Source organism: Neolamprologus multifasciatus, chromosome 20 (assembly GCF_963576455.1).
Source record: "Neolamprologus multifasciatus chromosome 20, fNeoMul1.2, whole genome shotgun sequence".
Lineage (NCBI taxonomy): Eukaryota > Metazoa > Chordata > Actinopteri > Cichliformes > Cichlidae > Neolamprologus > Neolamprologus multifasciatus.
The window spans coordinates 4,476,206-4,503,616 of NC_140458.1; the positions used below are offsets into that span (position 1 = coordinate 4,476,206).

Genomic DNA, 27,411 nt, shown 5'->3' on the forward strand with positions numbered 1-27,411 from the left:
TTAAGGAAACACGCCTGGTGTGTTTTCCATGTTACTATTCTTTTTATTTGATCAAAAATGTATTTTTTTTAAAGGAAAAATCTAACATCTAGCTTAAAATTTTGATTTGTTATCAAAATCTCTATAATTGTAAGGGTGGAAAGGCCAAAACATCTTCCCTCCTTAAGTGTTTTGATCATCCATCCATTTTCTGCTGCTTGTCTGGGTTTTGGGTTCTGGGGACAACAGTCTAAGCAAATATACCCATCGATCGATCTGTCTGTCTGTCTGTAATAAGATGCTTATTGATCAAAAACAGGACTGTTGTATCTTTTCCGAAGGCTGTTTTCTCCCAAATGAAAATTCTGTCATCATCAACACAAAAGACGCGGATGTGTTTTTGCTGCTGATTAAAGTCCTTCACCAGCAGCCTTACAGTGAAACACAAAGGAGTTGTGAAAGTTAACACTGACTCATACTTAACACGATAACAATGAAAGACAGGACGTGAATACTCACTCTTCTTAAATCTAAACTACACCATCATAATAAACAGCTGGTAAAATGCTGAGAAGACAAAATGACCAAAGACTGTTGAAAAGCAACTTAACAACATAAAGTTTCATTTATTCTAATGTTAAAAAGTGTTTTAGGAAAAAAGGGAAAGAGACAAAAAGACTTGGAAGAAAAACAGAAAATAGCATAAATTGTATAATTCAAGGAGAATCTCAAGTCTGTTATCCTGGGAAGAACACCTGAAGCCCCTAGTGACCAGAAGCTGCAACACTCGTGTTACAAAGGTACATCTCCTACTGTCCATATCAAGAGTGAACATTAAAAATCTATTTCCAGTTGTGTTCTGGATCAGAAGTAGAATTTCTTTTAATGATTTAAATAGCTTTAATGATAAAGACTGACAAGAGTGCTATTGGTAGGTATCAGTTCAGTTCAATATTATTCATACACAGTGTTGGGGAGTAACGGAATACATGTATTTAAAATACAAAATATGAGTAACTGTATTCCGTTACAGTTACCGTTTAAAAAGGTGGTATTTAGAATACAGTTACTTTGTTGAAATAAATAGATTACACGGCGGTACTTCCCTGTTTCATATTGTCGCGGGTCAGGACTGTTTGGGTTTTGTTTGACAGCTACGTTCTGTTGTTCCAGGCGGCAGCGTTACGGTTGCCATGGTTACAGGGTGCCGCTCTCTCTGCGACTGCGTGTTTCCTGGGAGAGAAAGCACCTTTTTGTTGTTGTTGTTGTGCTAAGCTAATAGGCAGAATGCTACAGGCATAGCCCTAAAAAAAATGTAGCTTCATGGGCAGTGTAGTCCGTGCTGCAGGGAGAATGGACTGCCCGTTATGTGTCTGTGAGCGAGGGAGGGAGGAGAAAAAGGAAAAGTATGAGTTGTCATCAAGCAAAAACGGGAGCTGGAAGCATGTAAATATAATAATAACCACTGCAGCCAAGAAGAGAGCCTGACGAGCCCAGTTGTAAGTAAGCTATTAAGACTCGACTGTGTTCGTGTTTTCCTCCGAAACAATAAGTTCTTTTGGAGCAGCCTTTCAACGCCTCTCTCTGTCTCAAAGTTGACCCAGACAACAAAGTAAAGCTAGTTTTCGGCTACGAGCCCAACACGGAACCCAAAGTATTAGCCAGAGGTCCCTTTACTACGGTTCAGAGCCGCGGACCTTCAGTAACAGTAATAAATCACACAGCAATAGTACATTCATGTAGTTGTAAACAGCATGATAATATATTAAGTAATCCAAAGTATTCAGAATACGTTACTCTCATTGAGTAACGTAACGGAATATGTTACAAAATACATTTTGGGGCATGTATTCTGTAATCTGTAATGGAATACATTTTAAAAGTAACCTTCCCAACACTGGTTATACAGCACTAAATCACAACAACAGTCGCCTCAAGGTGCTTTCTATTCTAAGATAGACTCTACAATAATACATACAGAGAAAAACCCAACAATCATATGACCCCCTATGAGCAGCACTTTGGCGACAGTGGGAAAGAAAAAAGGTCAAAGCTGCGTGTTCATCCTCGGTGTTTATTTTCCAGTTTAGTTTGAAGAAACACAAATTGAAGTTGGAAAAATGTATCATTGAATTGGAAAACATGTCAAAAAAGCCCAGCTTAATTAAAGGTAATTTGTGTGTGTGTGTGTGTGTGTGTGTGAGCACTGAAAGAATGGATGTTATCAGTCCCTGGTGGAGTTTCCTCTCGGACAGGAAGTGGGCTTCCTCTGCTTCCTGTTTGCCTCTCCTGTGTGTGTGTGTGTGTGTGTGTGTGTGTGTGGTCCCAGGAGAAGTCTCAAAAGAACAATCAGTGTAGAAAGAGAAAGAACAGGAATGAAGCAGCTGTATCAGAAGCTAAAATAACTCAGAGGCAGAGACACTTAAGGAATAATGGAAAAACTAACGGAAAGAAAGAAGCAATGACAAAAAAGGCAAAGTGAAGCAAAAAATAAATTCAGGAAGAGTGTGACCTGGACCAGGACTGGCCCGCCACAGGATCAGCACAGAGAAAGACTGAACGACTATGGACTACGAACCAAAGAAATCCAAGAAGGTATTGTAGCGCCTCCTCCACATTTCAGTTTTTGTCTTTTCAGTGTTTTTGTGTCATTTGGATGTTGATGACTTAAGCTCATTTTGTCACATATTTTCAAAAGCCGCTGACGTTGATGTTTATGCAAACCAAAGGTCCTTTCAAGTCTCCCTTTAATTAGGCATCTTCACAAGCACAAGCTTAACGTCAGCTGATTTCAAATGAGTCACAGACACGAGTCGGCTAGTTTGACTTTGTCTGCCATCGATCAACAGCAAACAAGCTTATCAAGCTTATGTCCTCCTAAAGAAGAAAAAGAAGTGATAAAAGACAAGGAACCTTTTTTGTAGTGACACGCATCCAAATGTAAAGATCAAAAACTCACCACTGCAGTGAGTTTTTGACCAAAGAAATCAGTCAGGACTCCTGTTTTTATCAATTAAAAACTGTTGCTTTAAAGATGTGTGATTTCTGCTGACTGTGCAACCAGTTGCCCCTTGCTGATTGTAAAGATATCCTTGATCCATGATCGTGGTGCTAGGTTTGGCTGCTGGGTTGTCAGTATCTTGGCCAGCACAGCAGTTAATCCGTACGTCACTGACACTAAACCAAGGAAAGGTGCTGGGCCTTCCTTCCTTTTTTTAATTCATTTTTTGCAAATAGAATTTGCAATTCAAAACCAGTTAGTCTGCTAACACATGGAAAGCCCAGAGGAGTTCCCCCTAAAGGCCTAAATGTTTGACACCTCATCAATGACCTATGCCCAGATGGCAAACACATCTGGGGATAATCTGAGCCGCTTTTGGCACATTAGATGGTAAACAATGTGAGCCTTGGTGTTTGCAGGTTCAGCTGGTTGGCACAAGGGCACTTGTTGGCACAGGTTTTTCCTTGAGTACTTAAGTGGCCTAATGGTGCAGTAATTTGTACAGCACAATCAAAACATACCACCCCATGCCCCTCCTCTACACACACCCCTGATTGTGTGGGCCTGACACAAGGCAAAAGCCATGATCCAACCTCATAGAAATATACAGATGCTATTTGAATTCTCTCCTTCTTCTTCTATTCTACCATCTGTTGCATTCATCCCTAGCTCGTATATCCATACTACAACCAGTAATGATGTTTCTCTAAACCAATTTGGTGTCATGGGGCCATCCGACTGTGACATGAAAGCCAAAAGTTCTCGATTTGGCTGGAATCATTTTTTAAAAACATGTTCTCATTACAAAGTTTACTAAAGCCTGAAATAAGACATTAGAGAGAGAAAAATATGTTTATTTAAAATGAAAAGTTTGGAAAAATACTACGTGAAATCAAAAAGTCTCTAAAGCTAGGTGGGAAATTAATCCCTGCTGTGACCCAGGCAGGTTGTTAGATTGAACACATTCATTACAAATCCAATTATTTCCCTTCTTTTTGTCTCCTCAAAGACACATTGGAAGCAGAAAAAGAACAAAACTCATTATAAGAATCCTCTGTCTTTCTTGTTAAATTCAGCTGACAAAAGAGATGTTCATCAGAAATCTGCCTACACAGAGATCTGCGCTTGTTATAATTCACAGAGAGAGACAAGACAGGCTTCCGACTCTAAGACAAGCTAATGTCCTCTCTCTGTTCAGTGTGTGTGTGTGTGTGTTGTATTGTCCACTCTCCTTATGCCTTCTAGCTACAGTTAATGTGTTTGTGTGTGTGTGAGTGGGTGTCTAACAGTGTGCGCTGTGTTGTCAGTGAGTCTCAGCGATGAGCTGTCAGAGATCACTGCTCACCTGTCAATCACTGCTGGAACAGCCCAAGGCACATAGTGCGGTAACACACACGCATAAACACACACGCAATTATACCGAGGCATGCATTTACACACAAATTAACCTTCTCAGAGGCTGCAGCTCAAATTCAAACTCAAGTCACTGGACTGTGCTCTGGTAATTAGAATCACAACACTCATTTTCTCACTAAATAAACACTTTGTTGATGATTCAGCTATTTTTAATTGCCATTAGGTCTAAATCATCATCAACGAAGAAAAGTACCTTTACCATAATTTTAGCATTTTTAATCTAATTCACATCAAAAACTTTTTTTTTCATAAAATATATTAAACTTTAACTTTAAAGTTAGAGCTAACTCTAAATACACAGAAACCAGAGATGGGCAGTAACGCGTTAATCCAATTACTTTTTTCAAGTAACGAGTAAAGTAAGGGATTACTATTGAAAAAATGGTAATTAGATTACCGTTACTTTCTGTAGGAACGCTGCGTTACTGCGTTACTAAAACCGTGATTTTTTTGCGAGAATGTCTCATGACAGTGACGTAAGCGAGTGCGACGTTCGTGACAACAGCTGTGTGCAGATCAACAATGGATCATATATCGAGTGCAGAGAGAGTATGAGCGTGCAACGTTTAAAGCTTGGAAGTACTGACCTTATTTTGAGTTTGATTCCATAAAAAGTGACAAAAACATTAGTGTCCGTTGTGCGTGGGAAGAAAACTTCTTTTTACAGCGAAAAAAACCCTAAACTTCCGAGTGAGCACCGAGTAGCTATGACGTAATGGGAAACTCACAGAGAAACTCGCGGATTCTTCCACTGACCGCTGCGGCACACCTGCACCAGGGTAAACCTCCGCCTACCCCACTCCTGCTTTACAGGTGAAAATAGAGCAAAAGGACCGCTAGTCTTTGACTTTATTTATTTTCTGCTGTGTTTTACTTGCATCTATTTGAAAGACTGAGTGTAAACACAAAAAATATTTTATTTTATGTGCTGGAATGTGCAGAAAATAGGTTTAAATGTTAAACAAATTTCTTCCAGGCAGAGAATGTTGCATATAATTAAATTTTTGCTTGATGCATAAAGTTAAAAGATTAAAACTAATAAAACAAGTTTTAAAAAGAGACTTTTCCATTTGATTACATTTTGTATGATGATTATGCAGAAAAAGTAGAATTGGGCTGAAAGATCTATCACTTTATCACCTATTCAGGTTGTAAATCGTGTTTTTAAAAAGGAACTAAGTGACTAAGTAATTAATTACTTTTGAAAATAAGTAATCAGTAAAGTAACCGGATTACTTTTTTGGGGGAAGTAATCAGTAATTAGTTACTGATTACTTTTTTCAAGTAACTTGACCAACACTGACAGAAACTGGGATGTAGCTTACGTTGTACAGATCCTTGTGAATGATGCTAGAAGAACGGTCTTTAAATAAACAGGATCTATCCTCTCGTAATCATAAATATTGGCCAATAAACTCTGAATCCGTTGCTCTAAACATAAACAAACAGAAAACATCTGCGTTTGATGCATAAGGACCACAAAATGAGACACAAGATAAAGTCTTGTTAGTAATACAAGGCAGCTGCACTTCACCTTGAGCTAAATGCTAATACTGGGAGACTATAAGAAAGGATGGAAGCACTCCAATAGATCGAGGAAGCTGACAAGAATTAGTGAGCTTGCTTTTTCTGGAGGTTTTCTCCCTGTTGATGCCACGTGGTAGCTAATAGAGAATGAAGAGCCCTGAGATGACTTATGTTGTGAACTGAGATCTTTTTTGTTTATCTCATTCTAACACGCTAACATTTGCTTTTGTGCATTTGTAGACGTAAAAATAAGACCTAAAACTCTCACAAAAGCCTCGGGTTTCATATCTCTTCGTGAAGTATTGAGCTATATAATATGTTGACCTTTTTGCTGCTCAGTAAAGATCCAGGAAACATCAACATGCTTACCAAATATCATGGCAATCCATCTAAAACTTGTTGGGACATTTCAGTAAGAATCACAATGGTGGTGCTACAAGGAAAGGCTGGCGATCACCAAACTCTCAAGTCAAGTTTCATCATCTGGAAACTTGACATGAAGAAAATATTGGACCAATCAATCAAGCAGGTGTTTGTTAAGTGGCAGGTTTGGCCTTCTAGTACAAGTATTAGAATATCCTCTGCACTCAATGGCTGTCGAGGGACTCTTCAATATTTAGCATCCTTGTTTTCCTCTCCTTTAGGCTTTTGTGTCTCCCATTAAGCGACTGGTCTGGTCCAAATCTGGTCGTAGACAAGTTGATCGAGGAAACATTTATCGCCGCCCACTGCACACCGTCCCCCTCTACCCACCCGACTACCTCATACACCCCGAGAGACTCATCTTTGACTATGTGGAGAAGGAGGTCAAGGTAGGGCCATGAATAGGCCAGGAGAGACTAAAATACAAGAACAAAAATAATATACTTGAATACGCCATGACAAGCTTTTCTTTTGATCTCTGCTCGTAGTTCCTTGGTCACCTGACATGGGTCTCAGTTTCACTGAACCCCTCCAGTCGAGATGAGCTGCTACAGCTACTGGACACAGCCAGGGTTAGTAAAGATTGGATACTGTCAAGTTGATCTGAGTTAAACTGCGTACGCTCTGATGAGACGATGACACTGTCGTCTGACTCGTTGGTGGATCATCTACAACCACGTGTTCCTGTGTGTTTGTCAGTAGCAGCTGAAGGTGCTGCCGCTGAAGACCAGCGTGGACCAGGACTGTATCCTGAGCTTGTCTGCTCGCTGTCTGCTGCTCACCTGGAGAGACAACGAGAAGCTGCTGATGAGAATCCCCACGCATGAGATCGCTGCTGCCTCCTACCTGAGAGATGATGCACTGCACCTCCTGGTCCTCAAGACAGGTGAGACCAAAGGTGGTTACTGAATGACAGAGGAACAACAATAAAACTTTTTAAATGATGGTGTCTGTGAAGGTTCTCAGTCATCCAGGTCATCGTAGTCAAAGGAGCTTGCAAAGAAAAGCTCTTTCGAGGATGCCAATGTTCACATTTTGGACAGAGAGGACAGATGGTTTGAAAGAGGAGTGAAAGAAGCCATCTATGTCCACTGTGAGCGACCATCTTTGAACAGAGGCGGTGGTTTACGACACCAACTCTCTGCCATCTATAATCCAGTTTTGATATCTCTTCCCAGACGCCTTAACGCCCACTCACATCCTGGGCCATCTGACCTCAGGAATTCACATGATAAGGTGGGGCCAGGTTTCACAATGAACTCACCCGAAACTCTGGCTGATTGGGACCCACACCCAGTTTCACATCTTGGCTCAGGCGATTAGAGGATCATCAAGGGGTCCTTTTGTCCCTCTTTGGGGGGAAACTCCCACTAGGTTTAAATCTGGGACTCTCCACCATTTGACCTTAGAACTGAAGAAGCTTCTCGGATGAGAGGTGAAACGTCTTCAAGCAACTTAAAGAAGTCCAGACGCTTTTCTTTGCAAGCTCCTTAGACTTTTTAAATGATGCTTTCAGTTTTCAGTTAGCATTAAAGCATTTGGGGAATTATCATCACATACTGGAATACAGACTTTGTTTGCCCCTCCCTGAGCCTGGAGGTTTCTTCCTGTTAAAAGGGAGTTTTTCCTTCCCACTGTCGCCAGAGTGCTTGATCTTAGGGGGTCATATGATTGTTGGTTTTTTTCTCTCTATGTATTATTGTAGGGTCAAAGTGCCTTGAGGGTTGTTTTGAGTTGGTACTGTATAAACAAAATGCAATTGAACTGCAAAGTTTGTTTTCTTGTCTTTTATTTATACAGTGTGTTAGAGAATCTCATAATGAAAATATTTGGCTATCTGCATTTTTTTGTCTCCACTGGACAAACTTTCTCCTCTTTTTTCTTTCCCCTCTCAAATAATTCAGGATTACAAAAACACATTTTGCCCCTCATGTCCTTATTGCAAGTTCAAAACGCTGATATGTCTCATACTATCATCTAAAGAAAGTCCTGTGAAAACAGAGGAGATGCTGAAAATGTCAGATTTGTTTTGTGTAATTCCACATCTCACAGGTCTAAATGTGGACACTGTGGTTGCTGGGGATGACAGCCTGGACAGGAAAAAGCCAACTGGCATCGACGGGCGACGTCAGACCATGAGCTGCAATGCTGACCCCCGACCTGCCGGGGGTACGATGGAGAGGCGACACACCATCTGTGGAGTTGACTGGAGGCCGTCACTGTCCAGGAGTAACCATGATAAAAACCAGAATGTGGAGCGAGGAGGGGGTGGTGGAGGAAGTGGGGAGAGGGGAGGTGGAGGGAGTTTAGAGAGGAAGAGAGTCGGAGGGAGCTGGGAGAGGAGGCAGCCAACATGCAAAACAGGAGGGAGCTGGGAGAACCGCAGGGCAAGACCCATGAGCGGGAACTGGGGCGTGGGAGTAGGTGGAGGTGGTGGTGGGAGCTGGGAGAGGAGGCACGGAGGAGGGGGTGGAGGTGGTGGTGGAGGAGGGAGCTGGGAGAGAAGGGGAGGGATTGGTGGAGGGAGCTGGGAACGGAGGCAAGCGTGCACGGGGAGCTGGGAAAGGGGGAAGAGCTACGGCAGCTGGGAGAGGAGGAACCACAACCCACTGGAGCCTACGCCCTGCCCCGACGCCTACTGCAACCTGGTCATCCTGGCTGTGGAGAACAGGGTGGGTCAGACGCGCTTCAAAAAATGAGAAATACTTAATTTAAATTACAGCTTTCAGAAGTTGTGCTTGGGGACCTCATTTTGTGATTTGTTTGTAATCTGTGTTTGACTTACAAGGCTGGGGCATGCGTCTCCTGGCTGTCTGTGAGTAAATGTGCGAGTTAAAGTCCCTCCATGACTAGATCATCAAATTACAGACACCAGGACACCTGTTTGGTGGGACCTGGCCAAGTTCATTTGATTATCAGGGTCTTTCATCAATAATTAGACGTAGCATACATAAATGTCAACGTACATACACACAGAACTGCTCACTTACAGCTATAAAATAACTGAATAAAACAAACCAGCCAGCGCATTTTCATATTTTACAAGGATAACATCACATTTAAAACTTTAAAATGCACAAGTGTGCACATGCACACACCCACACCTGTTGTTGTCTTGACTGTCTCTTCCTTTGAACACCTGTCAGGACCTCTTCTCTCCATTTATCTGTTGCACTTGCAGCAGAGTGCAGAAGCAACGATTCATACCTGAGCGGAGCTCAATGAGCTTTTCTCACAATCACACTGTGACCTGTTAGAAAAAGACTGTCAGTAATAATAATAATAATAATAATAATGATAATGATAATGATAATGATAATAATAATAATGATGATAATAATAATAATAATGATAATAATGATGATGATAATAATAATAATAATGATAATAATGATGATAATGATGATAATAATAATAATAATAATAATAATAATAATAATAATAATTATAATAATGATGATGATAATAATAATAATAATGATAATAATGATGATAATGATGATAATAATAATAATAATAATAATAATAATAATAATGATGATAATAATAATAATATAATGATGATAATAATCATAATAACAATAATAATGATGATAATAATAATAATAATGATAATAATAATAATATAATGATGATAATAATAATAATATAATGATGATAATAATCATAATAACAATAATAATGATAATAATAATAATAATGATAACAATGATGATAATAATAATAATAATTATAATAATGATAATAATAATTATAATAATGATAATAATATAATGATGATAATAATAATAATGATAATAATAATAATAAATATTTCCATTGGAGAGTGAATTAATTTATGTAAATGTCACTCTTATTAAAATGATAACAGATGAGTGGGTCTCTCTGCTGCTTAGTTTCTGCCACTGATGGTGAATTTTAATTGAACAACGATTTCAGGTCATAAAACAAAAAGCTGAGTTTATGATTGCTGCTCCAGCTAACCTTCAGATTTGCTAGCTTGTGATCTTGCTGAAGGCCATCTCAACCAGTTTAAAGATAAATACAATGAAACAAAATGCATACAAAATGAATAAATACATACAAAAATTTAAATAAATAAAAAGTACATTATTTCTCCCTGTTTTCTTCTGCTCACCTCTTCTGGTTTCATTCATTTTCATTCAATAGAAAAAAATCATAAGAATGTATGAAATTTAATGCCCGCTCCCCCGTGCTCAAGCCAACCCTGCCAGTGTGTGTGTATATTTATATGGCTGGTTTTATTATGAGCTAATAAAACCAACAAGCCAAAACATGTTAGCCCAGCATGGGAGGTGAAAAAGAAGAAGCTCTGACAGGAAATAAAATGAAAAGCAAAGCATTGTTTAATTAGGGGTCTCTAACCATTTGCCTCACATGCTGAAACAGTGGAAAGTAGGGCGACACTGATGATGATACACATTCACCGGCACACACACAAACAGTGATAGTGAGACTCTGCAGTCTTACATAACCTGGATCATTACATCACACTTACAGCAGAATTGCTTTGTCATTGCATGTGTGTGTGCGGTGACAGGGTTCCTCTGTCACTGTTAACCTCTTCTCCCGAGTAATAATTTGTTTTGCCTCGGCAGCAGCAGGGTGTCATTGTTTAACTGGCTCAAATGACGCTAACAGCCTCCAGCCGTGTGTTTTATCACATCAGTGGACTCCTGGCTCTGCTTTCAGTGGTTGCTGGTTTACATCCTGACACTTGTGTGCCTTTGAACACACTTACTTATGCGGCTGCTGCACTGAAACTGGAATTTGCTGTGCGCAAAAGTGATTGAAGGGTAACTCAAGGTTTAAAAGATGTTGTGTTTGATTGATGTGTTTGCTAATTCAGCCTGACAGCGGCCTCTGTGTGTTTGAATGTGCGTGCAGGATGCTGCAGAGGAGTACTGTTCCCTCATCTGTCAGATGTTCCAGATCATTTACGGCCATCAGACCATCGAATGTGTTGACAGGGCGGGCTTTCACTACACCATGCCGGACCGCTATTGGCTGCAAGGGAGTAAGTAATGCTGCTATATAAATCTCCTGTACTGTATATGTATCCATCTCCCCATAAATTTGCTAATTTTCCTCCTCCCCAGAGGATGAACCATTATGATTTTAATCACCGTTTTCAGGATTTGAGCGAAACATAATTTGTACTGTTTTATTTGCTTTTTTCTTTTGGTTATTTTTTGAATTTATTGATCAACACTGCAGCCTCTGTGGAGATTTAAAGGCTAACTACTGTCTTGGGCAGGTGAATAGTAGAAAGCTTATTAAATGCTTCTGTGTCTCTGCACAGGTGACAGCTGTCTGACGGACATGTCTTACAGTTATGATCCAGAGTTTAGCTGCTGCAGCTCATAGTAAGTAACACGCTGCACCACTGCTTCTGTGCGACAGAGTCATTTAACCTCACAAGGTCAAAAAGGTTTTAAAAACTACTTTTACCAGGTAAAATATTCACACTCCTGCAGTTGACGTTTTTAGTCGTGATTGTCACAGGTTTTCAGGACAGCAGGTCTGTTTGTTTATGAGAGGTTTTATTCTGATGTCCTGAATACAAACCGACTGATGACCTGCCCAGGGTGGACCCCAGCTGTCGGCCTGTGATGGCTCCTGTGACCCTGAACTGGATAAGTGATGAAGATAATAATTGGTTTAAATAGTTTAAATATGAAAGAAAATTTGTATTTTAGTATTTATATTTAAACTCCCTTCATCCAGCATGCATTCTTATAGCACTTTATTCTTTGTAGATTAAGTACTTGATGTGAAACGTACATGGATGGATGCAATGGGGACAGTATTTGGGGTTCATTGTCTTGAGGACTCTTTGCTATGTCAACTACCAGTTATAAGCCTTGTAATGTTGAATGGTACTGTGTTTGTCACGGGAGTGGAACGGACTCAGGCGCAGACGGAGGTAGCACGGTTCAACGACACTTTATTAATCACACTGGTGCGCTATATACACGTGAAGGGGTGGGGGAAAACACCAGGGTCCCGGGGATCAACAGGCTGGGGAGACACACTTCTTCGCACTCGCTCTGCTCCTCGTCCAAACAGTCTCCACACAAGCAGCTCACTCTCACTCACGGGGTCCAGGGGTCACAGAAGGGCTGATCCAGGTAAACCTATTTACACAGACGAGGGTAAGTCGAAGGCAAACACGGGAACAGTAGAATCGCAAAGAAGCCAGGCAATACTAACGAGAGTTACTCAATATTCCAGCGACGAATAGCTCAGAGCCCCAGCCTTAAGAAGAGCCAGAGAACTGCAATCGCTTGAGATCAGCTGCAGGTGCGTGGCCAAGGGCAGGAGCCCAATCAGAGCTCCGCCCAGACAGACAGGTAGGAGAGAGAGAGCGAGAGAAAAACAACAACACTTGTGGCCACACTGGGCTGGCCGGGGAGGCACAGGGACCATGACAGTGTTGGTTTACAATGTCTAACATGAAAATAACATTTTACTGTCAACTCCATTAAAAGCCCAGATAACTACAATAATTAATGAGAATCCCGTAAGAATGATGCTTTATAGACACTAAGTTTTATAAATAGCTACTATGGAAGAATGGTTATTAGATGCTTTGGTGTGAACTATAACCGGCACAGAAGCATCGCATCAACTCAGTGAACAATTGGCAGCTTATCAGTAGCTGCTGTGATGTGATTATTGTCTATCAGTAATCCTCTCCCTCTCTCGCTCGCTCGCTCTTCTTCTGTCTTTCAGTGATGGTTCCCAAGATGCCTTCGATCTCTACTACAGCGAGACATACAGCGAGAGTTCATCCATCTCTCTGCAGGACTCCCATCGTAGTCTGGCATCAGTCAGTGATGCAGGAGACAGTAACCCTGGCCTGCTGCTCATGCAGGAGTACATGATCACTGTAAGTGTTTGTAGTGAACCACAGCACGTGAAACTGGCTCTTCATAGTGGAATAGATTTGTTTATTTTGAATTTGGTTCGCATTATGCCACACGGCACTATATAAACTAATAAAACTGTTGAATGAGAAGTCTGAACATTGCAATAAAATAATTGTGTTTGCACAAGTCAAACAGATTCTCCTGTTCACACACGGATGTGCTGCAGACAGGACAGTGTGCAGATATTATTCCTCTATGTCGTTACAGTGTGTAAACAGATATGTAACAGATCATTTTTAGAGCAATGAAACTCGATGTAAAATTATTAACAAAGTACTTAGAAGAGGTCGTGATTACACTGCATTATTGCCACAAATGGGAAAATTCAACGAACAAGAAATGTTACCTGCTTGTTTGCATCATCATCTTAGTCTCCTTTTATGTGTGTGTGTGTGTAGCTGCGTAACAAGCTGGCTCCAGTGGAGCTGCAGAAGTTTGCGGTGTTGCTGAGAGAATACAGACTGGGATCAAACATCGACTACTTCTGCTCTGAGTTGCTGCAACTGTACGGAGACAACCGCAAGTTCCTGCTGCTGGGTGAGAGATGTACAGATAGAGTGGAACAGAGAGAGAGAGAGAGCTCATTAACTTACTGAAACCCTGTGGCATACCACAACCTACTATCCATACTATGTTTGCGGTAGTGTTGCAGGGGAAGCAGAGTCTGTATATTCGTGTGTGCGTGTGCATGTGTGAGTACTCTTGGTGTGTGTTTACTGCAGTCTGTGTAAACCACAGCTTCCTGTTTCTGAGTGAGAGAGAAAGGAGGATAGTATGATGTTTTCCTCCACACACCCTGTTAATCCTCAGCGTGCTGTATAATCATCATTATGAAAGATTTAGTGGTGGAAGAAGAAGAAATCCGAGAAAATGAAAACTGGCTGAGGAGTCGTCACGCCTGCATTTTAAATAACGTCGAAAAGCTGTTTCTATTGAACTCTACTGTGTTTAATATTAATACATAGTTATTAACTATTAATAATATGAATTAATTGCGAGAGTTTATGAATTTAAGACATCTAAAAGCTCATTTACTTGTGCATCTGATACATTTTTACATAAAGAATAGTAAATTCAGATAATCCTGATATGAACTCTGCTCTTCTACATCCATTAAAACATGCAAAGAAGAGTAAAATATAATGAAGCTACAGTGAGGTCCATAATTTGTTGGACAGACTTTAATTTTGACTAAACAATTGATTGAAGTGAAGACTTTCAGCTTTAATTCAGAAGGTTAAACCAAAGTTTTGCATTTACTCTTCAGGAGTTACAGACATTTTTATACACAGTAATATATTTAAATATAAAGATTACTTTTAATATGAAAATCTGTTGCTGCGGGTGTAAAACGCTCACGCCAGCTGTCCAGCACGGTGGTGGAGGGTGATGACCTGGGCTTCTTTTTTACAGTCATTGAATCAACCATGAACTCCTCTCTGTATAACAAAGTATTCTTAAGCCATATGTGATGCCATCTGTCTGTCTGCTCTAATTTTTTATTTTTTTTTAAATTGACAACTTATTACTTTTACTTCTTTCACTGGTTAGTTCTTTTCTTTTACTGGTTAGTTTGCAGTTTTGTGGGGAAGATTACAATAATGCACTATGTTGGGCTGGTGCAATACAGGGTGTGGTGCTCACCGTCAGTGGAGCAAAGAAACATCAGCTTTAACTTAAGCTACGCCAAGATTCTGACATGCAATACTGCACAGTGGCACTTTGGTTAGTACTAAAGGTTCAAGGGTAAAACTTGTTTCTTTCCAGGTGCTCAAACTTTCTCCCAAAAGCATTTTTGGAATTTTAATTGGTGATTGTAAATTAGAGACGGGACAAGGACCATCTACCCTGTGTTTTGTCCAAAGGTCCCACGAGCCTGATAAAGAGTAACCAGCTTATAAAACCACAATAAAACTGTGAGAACATTAAAATAACTAAATAAATAAGAATGACATAAATTTGCAGGATTGTAATTAAAAAGCATGTAAAAAAGATTATCATGAAACCCTTTTATAATGTTTTTGAAGATTGTTACGTAATTGTTAGAGAATGTTTTGGGAACAAAGTAACAATTTACTGCTGAAACATTACAAAACCCCGGAATTCTAATGTCCTCAGAAGGCTTGTAGACCAAAGACAGATTCCAGCCACCGTTTAGCTGCCTTTGCTCTGTAAAAACCAAAGAAATCAGAAAACTTGTAACATTTTAAAAAATAATAATTTGCCAGCACACTACATTAAAAAAACTGCTGTATTTTGCAATATTGTGTAGTTGGTATAGGCCTATTGTGTTTCCTCTGAGTCCGTCATTTGATTGTTTGTCCTTCGTGTTCCAGGGATGCGTCCATTCATCCCAGACAAGGATGTCGGGGCATTTGAGAGTTTCCTGGAAAGCATCGGGATCCGGGAGGGTGGGATTTTAACCGACAGCTTTGGACGTATCAAACGCAGCATGAGCAACATGTCTGCCACCGCCGTGAGAGGGTATGTAGATGTGGTAGTGCAGACTGATATGATCTCAACACATGCTTTTATCATATAAAATTACAGTCAGAACATAAATGTGAGTTTTTCAGACCTTTTCTGTTTGTTTTCTGTTTTTCCCAGCAGGTATGATAATTGCTCTCTAGCCTCAGGATCTCAGGAATTCAACCGACGCATCACTGACATCACCCATGACATCGAAGCACTCGGTTTCCAGGACACGCACGATGACATTGAGGAGGAAGACTACTACCTCTGATGGAGCGACAAACCGAAGGAATTTAGACAGTCTTTCAACTGTGACTCCGCCCTACTGCCTCATAACAAGCTCGAAACATCCACAGACTATAGATATAAATATTCTGACAGTACCTGCCTTTTTTATTTTCACGTTTTCGATTGAAATTCAAGCTCTGAGGACTGAAAAAAAGAGTAAACAACACGAGAGAAATGCACAGTTTGTTAACTGAAATCCTTAATTCAGAATAAGAAACTCAACAATTAATTATTTTATTATTATTTTTCCTTTAAATTTTGTTTGGCACTAATGTGTTTTCAATCAATGGAGTGTGCTTCCTTGCAAAACAATGCACATAGCCACTGTCTGATCTGACAAGTGACACATATTTCAATAAAAGAGTCAAGTACAAGTACAAATACATTATATTACGACATAATCACAGAGGTTAAAGGTGTGAGCATGTGCGTTGTGTGTTTTTATTTTTACACGTTCAATAACTTGACAGGAAATGCCGAAATAAAACATAAAAGTAATGAAACATAATTTGAGCTGTGTTGTCCTGTGAAAGTTTAGATGGAAAATCAAAATGGAAGCAAAACATTGAAAAAAATATCATTTTTCCTTTTTAAAAATGTGATATTTAGCATCCAATCATATCAGTCACCATTCTTCACACAGAGACGCTGTAATATTATTTTCCGATGGGAGTGTAATATCCACATGTCACCACAAGGAGGCATGGCAGGATTCAAAAAGAAAAAACTTGATTTCCACCACTGGATCTCAAATAGACAGAAACAGATAGATTTGTCTCCGTCCCAACGGTGCATTGACCTATTATCATGGCAGCAGCATCATGACCTTCCCATGGTACACTGCTTCCCTCCCCTCCAGCCCTCTATGCCAGCCTCACTTAGCATCAGAGCCCAAGAGAGTCAGTATACCCATGAGCCTCACCCGAGTCACTTAGTCTCATTATGTAAGAGAACAAAGCTGCCTGCATTTATTTGTAACTTTATTTTCATCAGAAGCGATACACAGTCCTCTAAATGCATCATCGTTAGCCAAAAGGCTGATTTTAATCTCTTGAGAATGAAAACAAATGGAAGAGAGGCGCTGCGAACGGCTCTGCAGAAAAGTGCTTTAAAAATATGAATTCATGGAGAGTCCTGGATGTTCTAGAAGCAGAGAGGAGAAAGGAGGTGTTTACAGTTTTCCATTTAATATAGAAAACCCCACAAAATATCTTGTGACTAAGATTCTTCACACTTGACAAGACTGACAAATAATGAAAGGCTTTCTTTTCTGTTCATGCTTTTCCAAGCTCCTTCTTCATTTTCCAGTTACTTCTTGACCCACATCTAAAGTCAGAGGTCGAGATTACAGTTTCTGTGTCTTGAAACTTGGTATGTGAGGATGATACCAGGAAAAGCAATTAGATAATGTTCAGTTCTATTATGAGAACTGAAGATAAATTATGTTGAGCTAAGCCTGTAGGAAATAAATGCAAGGCAAAGTAAAGTGTGTGTGTGTGTGTGTGTGTGTGTGTGTGTGTGTGTGTGTGTGTGTGTGTGTGTGTGTGTGTGTGTGTGTGTGTGTGTATAAACTCAATCCTCATCATCAGATTACAGCTCTGTAATCTCTGGAATCATCCATGTGGTAACGTTTACTAACATATCATAATGTCATCTTTCTTTCTACGCACACACACGCACGCACGCACACACACACACACACACACACACAAAATCCCTCTTCCAGTGTCATATGAAAAACACTGGGTAATCCTGGGTTCATGCTTTCCCAACTATAGACGAGTCCCTCAAATCCAAAAGATGTGTTTAGGTTTTTGTTAGTAACTAAATTTGCTGGATTAAAAAAAGGATTTTGTGTTAAATTATTAATTTAAAGGCCAATTTATTATTAGTTTTTGAAACAGCTGTTTTATGTTTGTCTTATTTAAACTAAATATGTGCCACTTTGATGATATTGCATTATTAAAAAAAACTATCAAGCTATCAAGACAGGCTTTAGAAACAACTGCTGAACTTTATTTCCAAAATAGCTGTGTATTGTGTGAAGAAATATCAACATTAAAGTTACATTTCAAAGTTACTTTTGTGTCATCCACACATTTACGGACACACTCATTAATATTTGGTTAAATTCCCTCCACCAGATGCTTTTAGTAGCCATCAACAAGATTCTGGAATAATTCCAGCTTTATATTTAAACACTCCTCCTGACAGACTTTATTTAAATTGGTTGGTTTGGTGCATTTTAAAATTTGGAAATTTAAAATAGGGCTGAATTCTGGGATTTGGGAAGTCCATCCCAGCAGCTTAATGATAGCCTGCTTTATCCATACAGTTTTGATGTGTGTCAGGGATCATTGTCCTGTTAGAACACCCAACAGTGTCCCAAGTTTTCACTGTCTAACTAACTAATCGGAGGTGAAGTTGCATATTTTGGAGGACGTTGTCGTAATTTTTTATTATTTCATCCTTTTTGTGCAGAGCATCAGTGACATTGGCGGCTAAACAGCTGACATCTGGTAGAGTGTTCTGAGGTTTGAAAGTCTCACCCTGACTCCTCTAAACATCCCTCGTGTCATTGTGGCCAAATATTTCCATATTTGTCTCATCTGACCATAAAATCTTTCTCCAGAGAACATTTGGCTTGTCCATGCGGGTAGCTGAAAATCTGGGTTACCTCTAACCATCTGATGGTGACAGTTTACGTCTTCTTTCAGACCTCTGCAAATTGGTAACACATCTGAATATGTTGTATTTTGTGTACTTGTTGAAACTGACGATCTGCAGTTGTTTATGAACGGCTTCAAAAGACCTTCAAACGTATATACATCTAAAATTCTGTTAGATCTTCACTGAGAAAATGTTATAATAATAATAATTTATTTAAATTGCTGTATGGATGAAAATAAAATGTAGCTTAAAAAGGTTCATATTTATTTTAGATTTTACTTTAAAAATGCAGGAAGGTGATCTGGTGGCTCTAGTTTGCTGCTGAAGGAGTTGAGCTGTATAATTTTGAGCCACTTGTCCCTTAGAAGGAAGGTACTCTGTAAATCAATGCAAAACTGTTCACCTTTATGATGAAAGATCTCTGTCCTGATGTGGTCCATTCCAGGATAACAGTGTCTCGATCTATATGGAATGAGCCATCACAGAATAGGTTGACAAGAAAGAAAAGGATGTGAATTGTCTGCTAAGGCCTTCACTGTAATCATATCTCAACCAGCTGAAGACCTAAGGAAGATTTTGAACATATTACACAAAACTCACCACCAGCATCTTGACTTTTACATTGTTTTATTTCCATTAGTCCTAAGAATGTAAAGAAAATCAATTCCAAGACCCACTGAAGCACTCGTGGCACACATTAAAACCCCGTATATTAGTTCTTTAATGTGTCACCTGTTTGTGCAGACACATAAGAATAGAAAGAACACTTTAAAGGAGAGACTGAAAAAACAACGCTGTACACTGCAGTTTGGTGCACGCCCTATCATAAACAAACTTACAGCATATTTTGGTCTTTGTTACAAGCCCTAATGTGAAGCTTTAGAGTTTCGGATAATTGTTTTTGTACATAACATGACATCAAGCAATTGCAACAAGAATTTCCAGCGAAATGGAGCTGAGTTAAAATGACATCAGCTTTGGATCTCCATCCTGTTATTGTTCTAACTCAGCTGGAAGGTCGGTTGCAGTTCATCGGTTGCTCTGCAGATGTAGGGGATCAGGAGGGTTAGTGTACGATGACAAACTCCAAGCCTGCAAGGATTACAGTGTCCTGTGCCCTACAGGTTATATTTAGCAGGGTACCAGTCATGCTTCACAGTGTGGTTGTCCTGCCACACCGACCAAGTTCACTTAGCCCAGTGGTGGTGTCGCTGCAGGGATCAGTGCAAAGAAAATCCACTGAGGTTTCATAACAAAGTGCCAACAGCCAATCAAAGCTGCAGTCAGGCAACGCTGCATTGACAGCTCAGTTAGTGCCTCAGCAGCCTTCATACTGTGCAGTGATGTGTAGAAGAATTACATAGATGCTGCAGGAAATAGTGATGTTACCTAAAAGAAAAGGAGCAAGGACAAAAAAGAGAGGGGAGAAATTAAATTCAGGAAATTAAAACAACATCCTGCTTTTAATTGTACAAATATTTTTGGGTTTCTTTGGATTGTAACAAGCGTTACGGATGTATTTTTTATTTTATAGGTTATTTAACATGAACAAAGCAGAATTTATAATTAATTAATGTAGATTAATTAGTCTAAAATAAATATTTGATCATTGCAAACAGACCTTAAGAAGTAACGTAATTACTTTTGGAACTTTTTAAACCCAGCATGTAGAGCTAATGTCTCAAAAAATGCAATTTCTATTGTTATTATTGTTGTTTTACAGTTGTACATCAAGCCTTTTTATGGTCAGTACAGTCACATTATTAACCAACAGTATGTTGTTGTTTACAGCGTGCCTCTAAACGTCATTACGTATTCCCCCAGCTGGACCAATGAGAGCACAGGAGGGCGTAAAGCGGTCTGGCGCCGGGTAAAAGGGATTTGACAGTAGCAGGTTTCTAGCTGATCCTTCAGTTGACTTCCTCAGTGGGGCCGAGACAGAGACGATGGCGGCGGCTGCCTGCAGCCAGCACACCGCTGTCACTACCGCCACCGTTAGTGGCAAAAAACCGCATGCTAACAGAGAACATAGCCGGAGGAACCGTGAGAACTCTCGACGGAGACAAGCGGCTCTTTTGTTTCTCAGTAACATTTCCCTGGACGGCCGGCCAGTCCAGAGTAATTCCGCTGAAAATCAAGGAACCCGCCACCACAAACACAACGACTCGGAGGGAGCAGACTCCAGCTCTGCGGCGGGGGCTGCACCCGGTTTGTATCCGGATACCGGCAACAGTAGTAGCTACGGGACATTCTCTAATGTACCAGCTTCCGTAAGCAGCGGGACAGTCACTCTTTCCGCGGCACCGAGAACGGGACTCACCACCGTGCCGCCGATTCTCGTCCTGCCGTCGGATACGGGCTTCAACGATGTGGGGAGCACCGAGGTGTTGCTGGAGTGTCGCAGAGGCTCGTTTCCTTCCTCCGAGAACAGTAACCTGCTCTCGGCGTCCCCTTCCAACACCAGCCTGCTGCCGTCGCCGGTGGGACCGCGGAAGTCGTCCACTTTGCTGTCGGTTCAAAGCTGTAACTCGGTGTCCTCAGAGCCGCGACAAAGGTGAGACATATACGGCGGCGTTTCTGTTCTCTAATCGGGTGAGCGGTGTCATCTGAGCCTGGCTTTCAAGCTTGAATTTGCATGTTTGTCGTCGGTATTCCCCTTTAAACAACACCTGAAAGTTAACAGGGAGACCAGCTCGGCAGGTAGACTGTAGCCGGAGTAGTTTAGTTTGACTTTGACTCGAAACAGTCTTTCTTGTAAACAAACTGAGGCATCGACATTTCATGCTGAATGTGAGCTGGTGATCCCAGAGTTGATGTGTGAGTTCAGCTACTTTTGCTCCGGTCCACTCACTCCTCAGACATTTAAGGACGTTTTAGGATGTGTCAGCGGTGACGATGCAACAAATTCACGGTTAGTGTTGCTGCCTGGAGGTAACAGTGAACTCAAAGCAAGAGCTTGTGTAGCACAGGACTCATAGCAGTTGAATTTGGGACGCAAACTACTGAAAACCCAATACCACCTGCATTTAATGACATCAGACTCACGCTTGCATTTTTTTTAATTAGTGGCGTAATATCCTTTCCTAGAAGAAACAAAACATGTGGTAACAGTGTTGTTTATGTCTTTAACTAGGTTGCATTGCGTGGGAAACAGCTGGCATTTAAAAACGAGCTTTTGTTCTTATTTTGTTTCCTTATTTTGGTTTCTGTCTAATTTAGTTTCAGTTAGTTACCGGAGTGACAGTTACAAGGTTTTGTTTTTTTAACTATTCCAACATAGGTGTAACAAACTCTTGACTCAGACATCCCAGTTAGGGTACCCAAGAGCCTGCAACACAGATAATAAACAAAACAAATTGAAAGTTGATAACCTACAAAATAAAACCTATACCTAAAAAAGACCTATAAACAAAATGTGTTTTAAGAAGCGATTTAAAGAAAGTTACTGACTTCCTGACCCTTATCTCCCCGGGCAGTTAGTTAAAAGGCCAAATGGTCCTGATGAAAAAAGCATGGTCACCTTTAGATTTAAGTCTGGACTTTGGAGCTGTAAGGGTTGCACTGCAGTGTAGCCTGGGCCTAGACCCAGATCTGTGGTTTAAATGGGAAGGGCAAAATCTTAAAATCAATTCTAAAATGTGCAGGAAGCCAAGACTTGAGTGATGTGATGTTTGCTGAAACCAGGAAAAAGCTGCACTGCTGCGTTCTGAACTAATCAAAGTCGTGAGAGTAACCGGTTCAAGGCGTTACAATCAAGCCTCGAGGTCTTAGTGTGAAAGTGCTGTTTTTATTCTCACGATCGTCGTTGTTTATGTTGTTCACCAGGTTTTATGGGCAGGTTTATCTGTTTTTTTTCCTCCCTTGAGAAGGTTATGTTTTTGGTAGGGTTTGTATGTTTTTCAGTCTGTAAACACAGCTCAAAAAGTATTGATTGAATTCTGATAAAACTTTGTAGAGGTGCAGAGTGGGGCCATATCAGCAGTCCTTTAATATTTGTCTTCAAAATCAGCTTGAACTGGCAGAAAATGGACAGGAAGCTTTATAACTTAGAAACTATCATTCTTACACTTGTGGTGTTTATACAGTACTTTCTGAATGTTGAAAATAAAGATTGACAACATCATGTCACATTTGACCTCTGACCTCAACTTCAAGGATAAAATTTCTCTGAAGGTCAAAGTGATGATGATAATGTAGCTGTTTAAAGTGACAATAAGTTTTAAGACTGACAAGAACATGTTGGCACCGGATACGTTTTGAGTCTAGTTGAATAATTTTATCATGACATTGTTATGTACACTACAGTAACATGTATTTAGATGGTTATAAGCTAACAATTTGAATACTTGTATAATTAGGGCTGGGTATCGTCACTGATTTCTAGAATCGATTCGATCCACGATTTGATTCGATTCTATTCGAATCGGTAAGATTTTGCCTCAGACAGTCAGAAATATTATAATTCAGATCATTTTGTCTATAAAAAGAAAGCTGACACTTGTGATACTTTATTCAAGGTGTGAGCATCACAGCAGATGTCTTTGTGTCAAAGTAACTGAGGATAAAAACAGAAAAACATGAAGGTTTTCCTGGCCTGGGATTTTATACAAATATTCTGCAGTAGATCAAAAACGAAAGAAAACATGAATCACCTCATGAACATTACCTGATGCTGCTGAAGTGAAGCAGAGAAGAGTTACAGAGGTTTTATTAGAGACACAGCTGAGCGTTTTGCAATTTTGCATAATTTTAAAAGTAAGTTTAAATTTCTTCAGTAGATTGAACGGCAGAAATGAGGCTTTCTTGTCGGAAGTAAGTAAAAGGAAAAAACAGCGTCCGACAGTGCTGTAAACAACGGTAGACTTGTGCGTAATAAGCAAGCGAATAATGCAGAAAACAGAGATTTAGACGGGAAACTGTCCTTGAAGTACACAGAGAGAGAGAGAGAGAGAGAGAGAGAGAGCTCTGCATGAAGTGTGATTTTTATCGTGGTGGAAGCAAAACAGCAAAAGTCAGAGGGAATTCATATTGGAGAATCTCACTGATTCTGATGCGTCGGCGGGTCCGAGCTTTGTGTTTACGTCTTTGTGCAGAATCCGTGTTCCTGCTCTCATTTACTGCTTTAGCTGTTTGGTGGTTGTTGAAATTTTGTGAGGTTTAACCTGAGGGCAAAATAAATGTATATTAAAAAATCGATTCAAGATTTTAATGAATCGATATCACGTTATCCAAGCTAGATTCGATTTTAATCAATAAATCAATAATCAAAACCCACCCCTATGTATAATGTATCTGAATAATTATTTTTTGGAAAACAGGCCAAATAAAAATAGCCTAAACTTTGCCCTTATTTTTTACTGCACAATAAACTTCTTAAAGTACATTTTAAAAAGAACAACAAAAATAAAATCAATGTATACAAAGTACAAAACTATTTCCTTAAAATTACATCGTGTACTAAGAGTGCGCTGCTTTGACAAAGGTTTGTCTTGAGTGCTTCTTTTGGGTGTAGTGAATCAAATATGACCTAAGACTGAACCTTGTGGTACAACATAGGTAAACAAACTGTAGAAGATACATTACTTGCTTTGAGAAAGTTTATTTATGATAAAATTAAACCAAACAAGTGCACTTTCCTCATGCATGTTTTAAGTTGATCTGCTACTTGAAGAGAATGAAGAGAGTCTGTGGTTAGCTTCAAGAGGACCTGCGTTGTGTAACGAGCTAACGCATAATTACCAACAATTTTCTTAATGTGTTGGCAAATTTTACTCTATTAGCTTAAGTAATGTCCTTTATACACTACCGGTCAAAAGTTTTAGAACACCCCAATTTTCTTTTATTTATTGCAATTTAAGTTATTCAAGTCCAATGAATACCTTGAAACGATAAGCTGTGAAATGCCAGAGGTTAAAAAAGGTAAGGTTACACAAAACTGAAAAATAATGTACATTTCAGAATTATACACAAAGGCCTTTTTCAGGAACCACAAAATGGGTTAACACTTTAAAGCTGTACCAATGGAGGTGCATCGCGCTACTAATTCCTAATTTCTGGACTTCCAACTCTCTCTGTCTGCATAAAAGCAGTGTTGGTACACACTGTGTTACCATACCCTCATGAGAATTAGTTGAACAGTGTTGTGAACTGCAGACAGAAGTGTGTTGCTACAAAAATTGCGAGAAGAAGGCAGTTAGCCATTGAAGAGAGGCAGACCATCATAACACTTAAGAATGTAGGTCTTTCCTACAGAGAAATTGCCAAAAAAGTGTTAGTGAGTACAGTTTCCTTCACCATCAAAAGGCGCTCAGAAACTGGGGCAAACGCTGACAGGAAGAGGTCTGGCAGACCCAAAGCTGGGTAGCTCACAGGACAAAAGCTTCAAGCACAGCTTAATAGTGGTCGTAGTAAGCAAGTCTCAGTTTCAACTGTGAAGAGAAGACTTTGAGCTGCAGGTTTGACAGGATGAGTTGCAGCAAGAAAGCCACTGCTAAGACGTCAGAATAAGACAAAGAGGCTTGCCTGGGTAATGAAACACCATCACTGAACTACTGAAGACTGGAAGAAGGTATTATGGACTGATGAATGAAAGTTTGAAATCTTTGGTTCATCACACAGGCTCTTTGTACGCCGTCGAGTAGGCGAAAGGATGCTTCCACAGTGTGTGGCATCAACTTTCAAGTGTGATGGTGTGGGGCTGTTTTGCTGGATCCAGGGTCGGTGACTTGCACAGAGTGAGAGACACCCTGAACAAAAATGTGCCCGGTTGGTCAGGGGTTCATGCTACAGCAAGATAAATGGTAAATGGCCTGTATTTGTATAGCGCTTTACTTAGTCCCTAATGACCCCAAAGCTCTTTACACTACATTCAGTCATTCAGGTAATGGCAAGCTACATTTACAGAGCCGAGGCTGCCGGACACCGGCACCACCAGGCCCCCCGACCACCACCAGTAAGCTGGAAGCTGTTATATCTGCCAAAGGTGACACATCAAAGTAGACACATTTGACTACTTTGATGTGTCAAAGGTGTAGAATATATTTTGGTCTATAAATTGATTCCATGAGTTCTTTTTTAACTCCAATTGCTTATTTGTGTTATGCTTTTTTTGTGCAATGACACATTAAACTGCATAATTTTCAATAAAAACTAGAAAAATTGGGGTGTTCCAAAATCTTTGACTGGTAATGTACTCTTTATTTTGTTTTATTAGTTGGTTTTTATTTCTTTTTAGAGTTTTAATTTTAAATGTGTATTTTTTTTTTATTTTTCAACCCTGGCTCGTTTTAGTCGACTCTGATGACTGTGGTAGCCAGCTGTAGAAGCCAGCGGCTTTGTAGGCAGGATATGAACCCAGAAACGGTTAAAACCACCAACAGACACGCCGAAGACGAGCTGCCTTCTGTACCACAGTAACCCCCAGTCGGTTTCAGTGAGATGTTTACTGCTCTACTTATGTTTCTCTTCCTGAAAGAGGGGGAAATTCAGACATACCTACAAAAACAGATGGAAATGAGCTGGATAAAAAGAAAGATGCAGCAGCAGCAATGAAAGTGAGAGATGAATTTCTTAACATAAAGCCTGTGTGTGTGTTTTTTATTTAGTTATTTAGTTTTTTCTTGAGTGACAGGGAGTTTGTGTGTTTATGATGCATTCTCACCTGGCAGCGGTTCATACACGCTGATCCTGCGTGAGTGCTGATGGATGGATCAGCATCGTCATCATGTTGGCAGCGCTTCAGACCCACAGAATGCCAGCCATGCAGCGATAAACACCGCTTAACCTATTTACACCTAACAACAGGCTGGGAAATTACCAGCAGATAACAGCTCATCAGTCAGACCGCTGCACCAGCCTTCAGCTGCAGCTCCTGTTGTGTGAGGATTTGATTAATTTACTGGGATGATGCACTTACAGTGTTTTATTATTTTTCCCAGCAAGCGGGCTGCCAATAATATAAATGAGTAAAATTTACACACCTAATATTGGTCTGTGATGCCAAGAGTGTGCGATGTGAGGATAAACGTCATTTGACCACATTATTATCACTTTTGATGGTCATGAAGTGTGAGGAAGTAAACAAAGGATCAAATACAGCGACGGACAGGAGGATAGAAAGATAGTTTGAAGTGTTTATCAGATAATTTTTTAATTTATTGTGTGTACAAGTTTCTTTTAAATTAAGTAATTGATTAAATAATCAATCAGATTTCATCATTACTTTATTATTTATTTTAGTCTATTATTCATTGTCAGCAGTGCTGTCTTCGCCTTCTCCACATGACAGGCAGCTTCACACAGCCCTCCCCTCTCTAGTTGATGTTCACAACACTGAGTAAAACTCCCATTTCAACAATACTGACGTTGGTAAAATATACAATACAATTAAACAACTGTAAATGTCAACCAGCCAGCACAGCGTTCACATTAGCTACCCAACAGTAGCGCTAGCCTTTTGTTATCATTAAGGTAGCAGGTCTGAATACGGGACAGGAATGATCAGTCATGCATGTTTATAACTTTATATCAGCAGATATAACATTATGCATAAAATTCCCATTTTGGCATATGTGCCATATGCAATAAATATTGTATTAAGAAACAAGTGATGTTTTCATAATTAGTGCCACAATTCCAATTTTCATTTTATGTCTCATATTTTCAATCTCTCTTTGAGGCCTT

The 27,411-nt window shown here is 39.9% G+C and overlaps 2 protein-coding genes across 5 annotated transcripts in view; both read left to right on the forward strand.

Annotated features, from left to right (window-relative positions):
- Positions 1–87: 87 nt before the first annotated feature.
- Positions 88–17,630, forward strand: ccm2l (CCM2 like scaffold protein). Of its 2 annotated transcripts, none has more exons than XM_085145964.1 (11): positions 88–2,574; positions 6,568–6,735; positions 6,835–6,918; positions 7,049–7,232; positions 8,399–9,018; positions 11,255–11,384; positions 11,670–11,733; positions 13,103–13,259; positions 13,698–13,836; positions 15,636–15,783; positions 15,907–17,630. In XM_085145964.1, the coding sequence occupies exons 1-11, from the start codon at positions 2,545–2,547 to the stop codon at positions 16,040–16,042; spliced, it is 1,860 nt and encodes a 619-aa protein (XP_085002090.1). In that variant the 5' UTR covers positions 88–2,544; the 3' UTR covers positions 16,043–17,630. The 2 variants fall into 2 exon arrangements, with proteins under 2 accessions (XP_085002090.1, XP_085002092.1); XM_085145966.1 differs by having other exon boundaries at positions 91–2,574; positions 15,910–17,630.
- A 2,861-nt stretch (positions 17,631–20,491) lies between these two features.
- Positions 20,492–27,411, forward strand: part of cables2b (Cdk5 and Abl enzyme substrate 2b) — a 132,370-nt gene continuing 125,450 nt past the window's right edge. The window contains exon 1 of one of the 3 annotated variants that reach the window (XM_085145968.1): positions 20,492–21,283. In XM_085145968.1, coding sequence (XP_085002094.1) covers positions 20,676–21,283 — 608 coding nt within the window. In that variant the 5' untranslated portion in view covers positions 20,492–20,675. The remainder of the gene's footprint in view (positions 21,284–27,411) is intronic. The other 2 variants (XM_085145969.1, XM_085145970.1) reach the window with 2 other exon arrangements.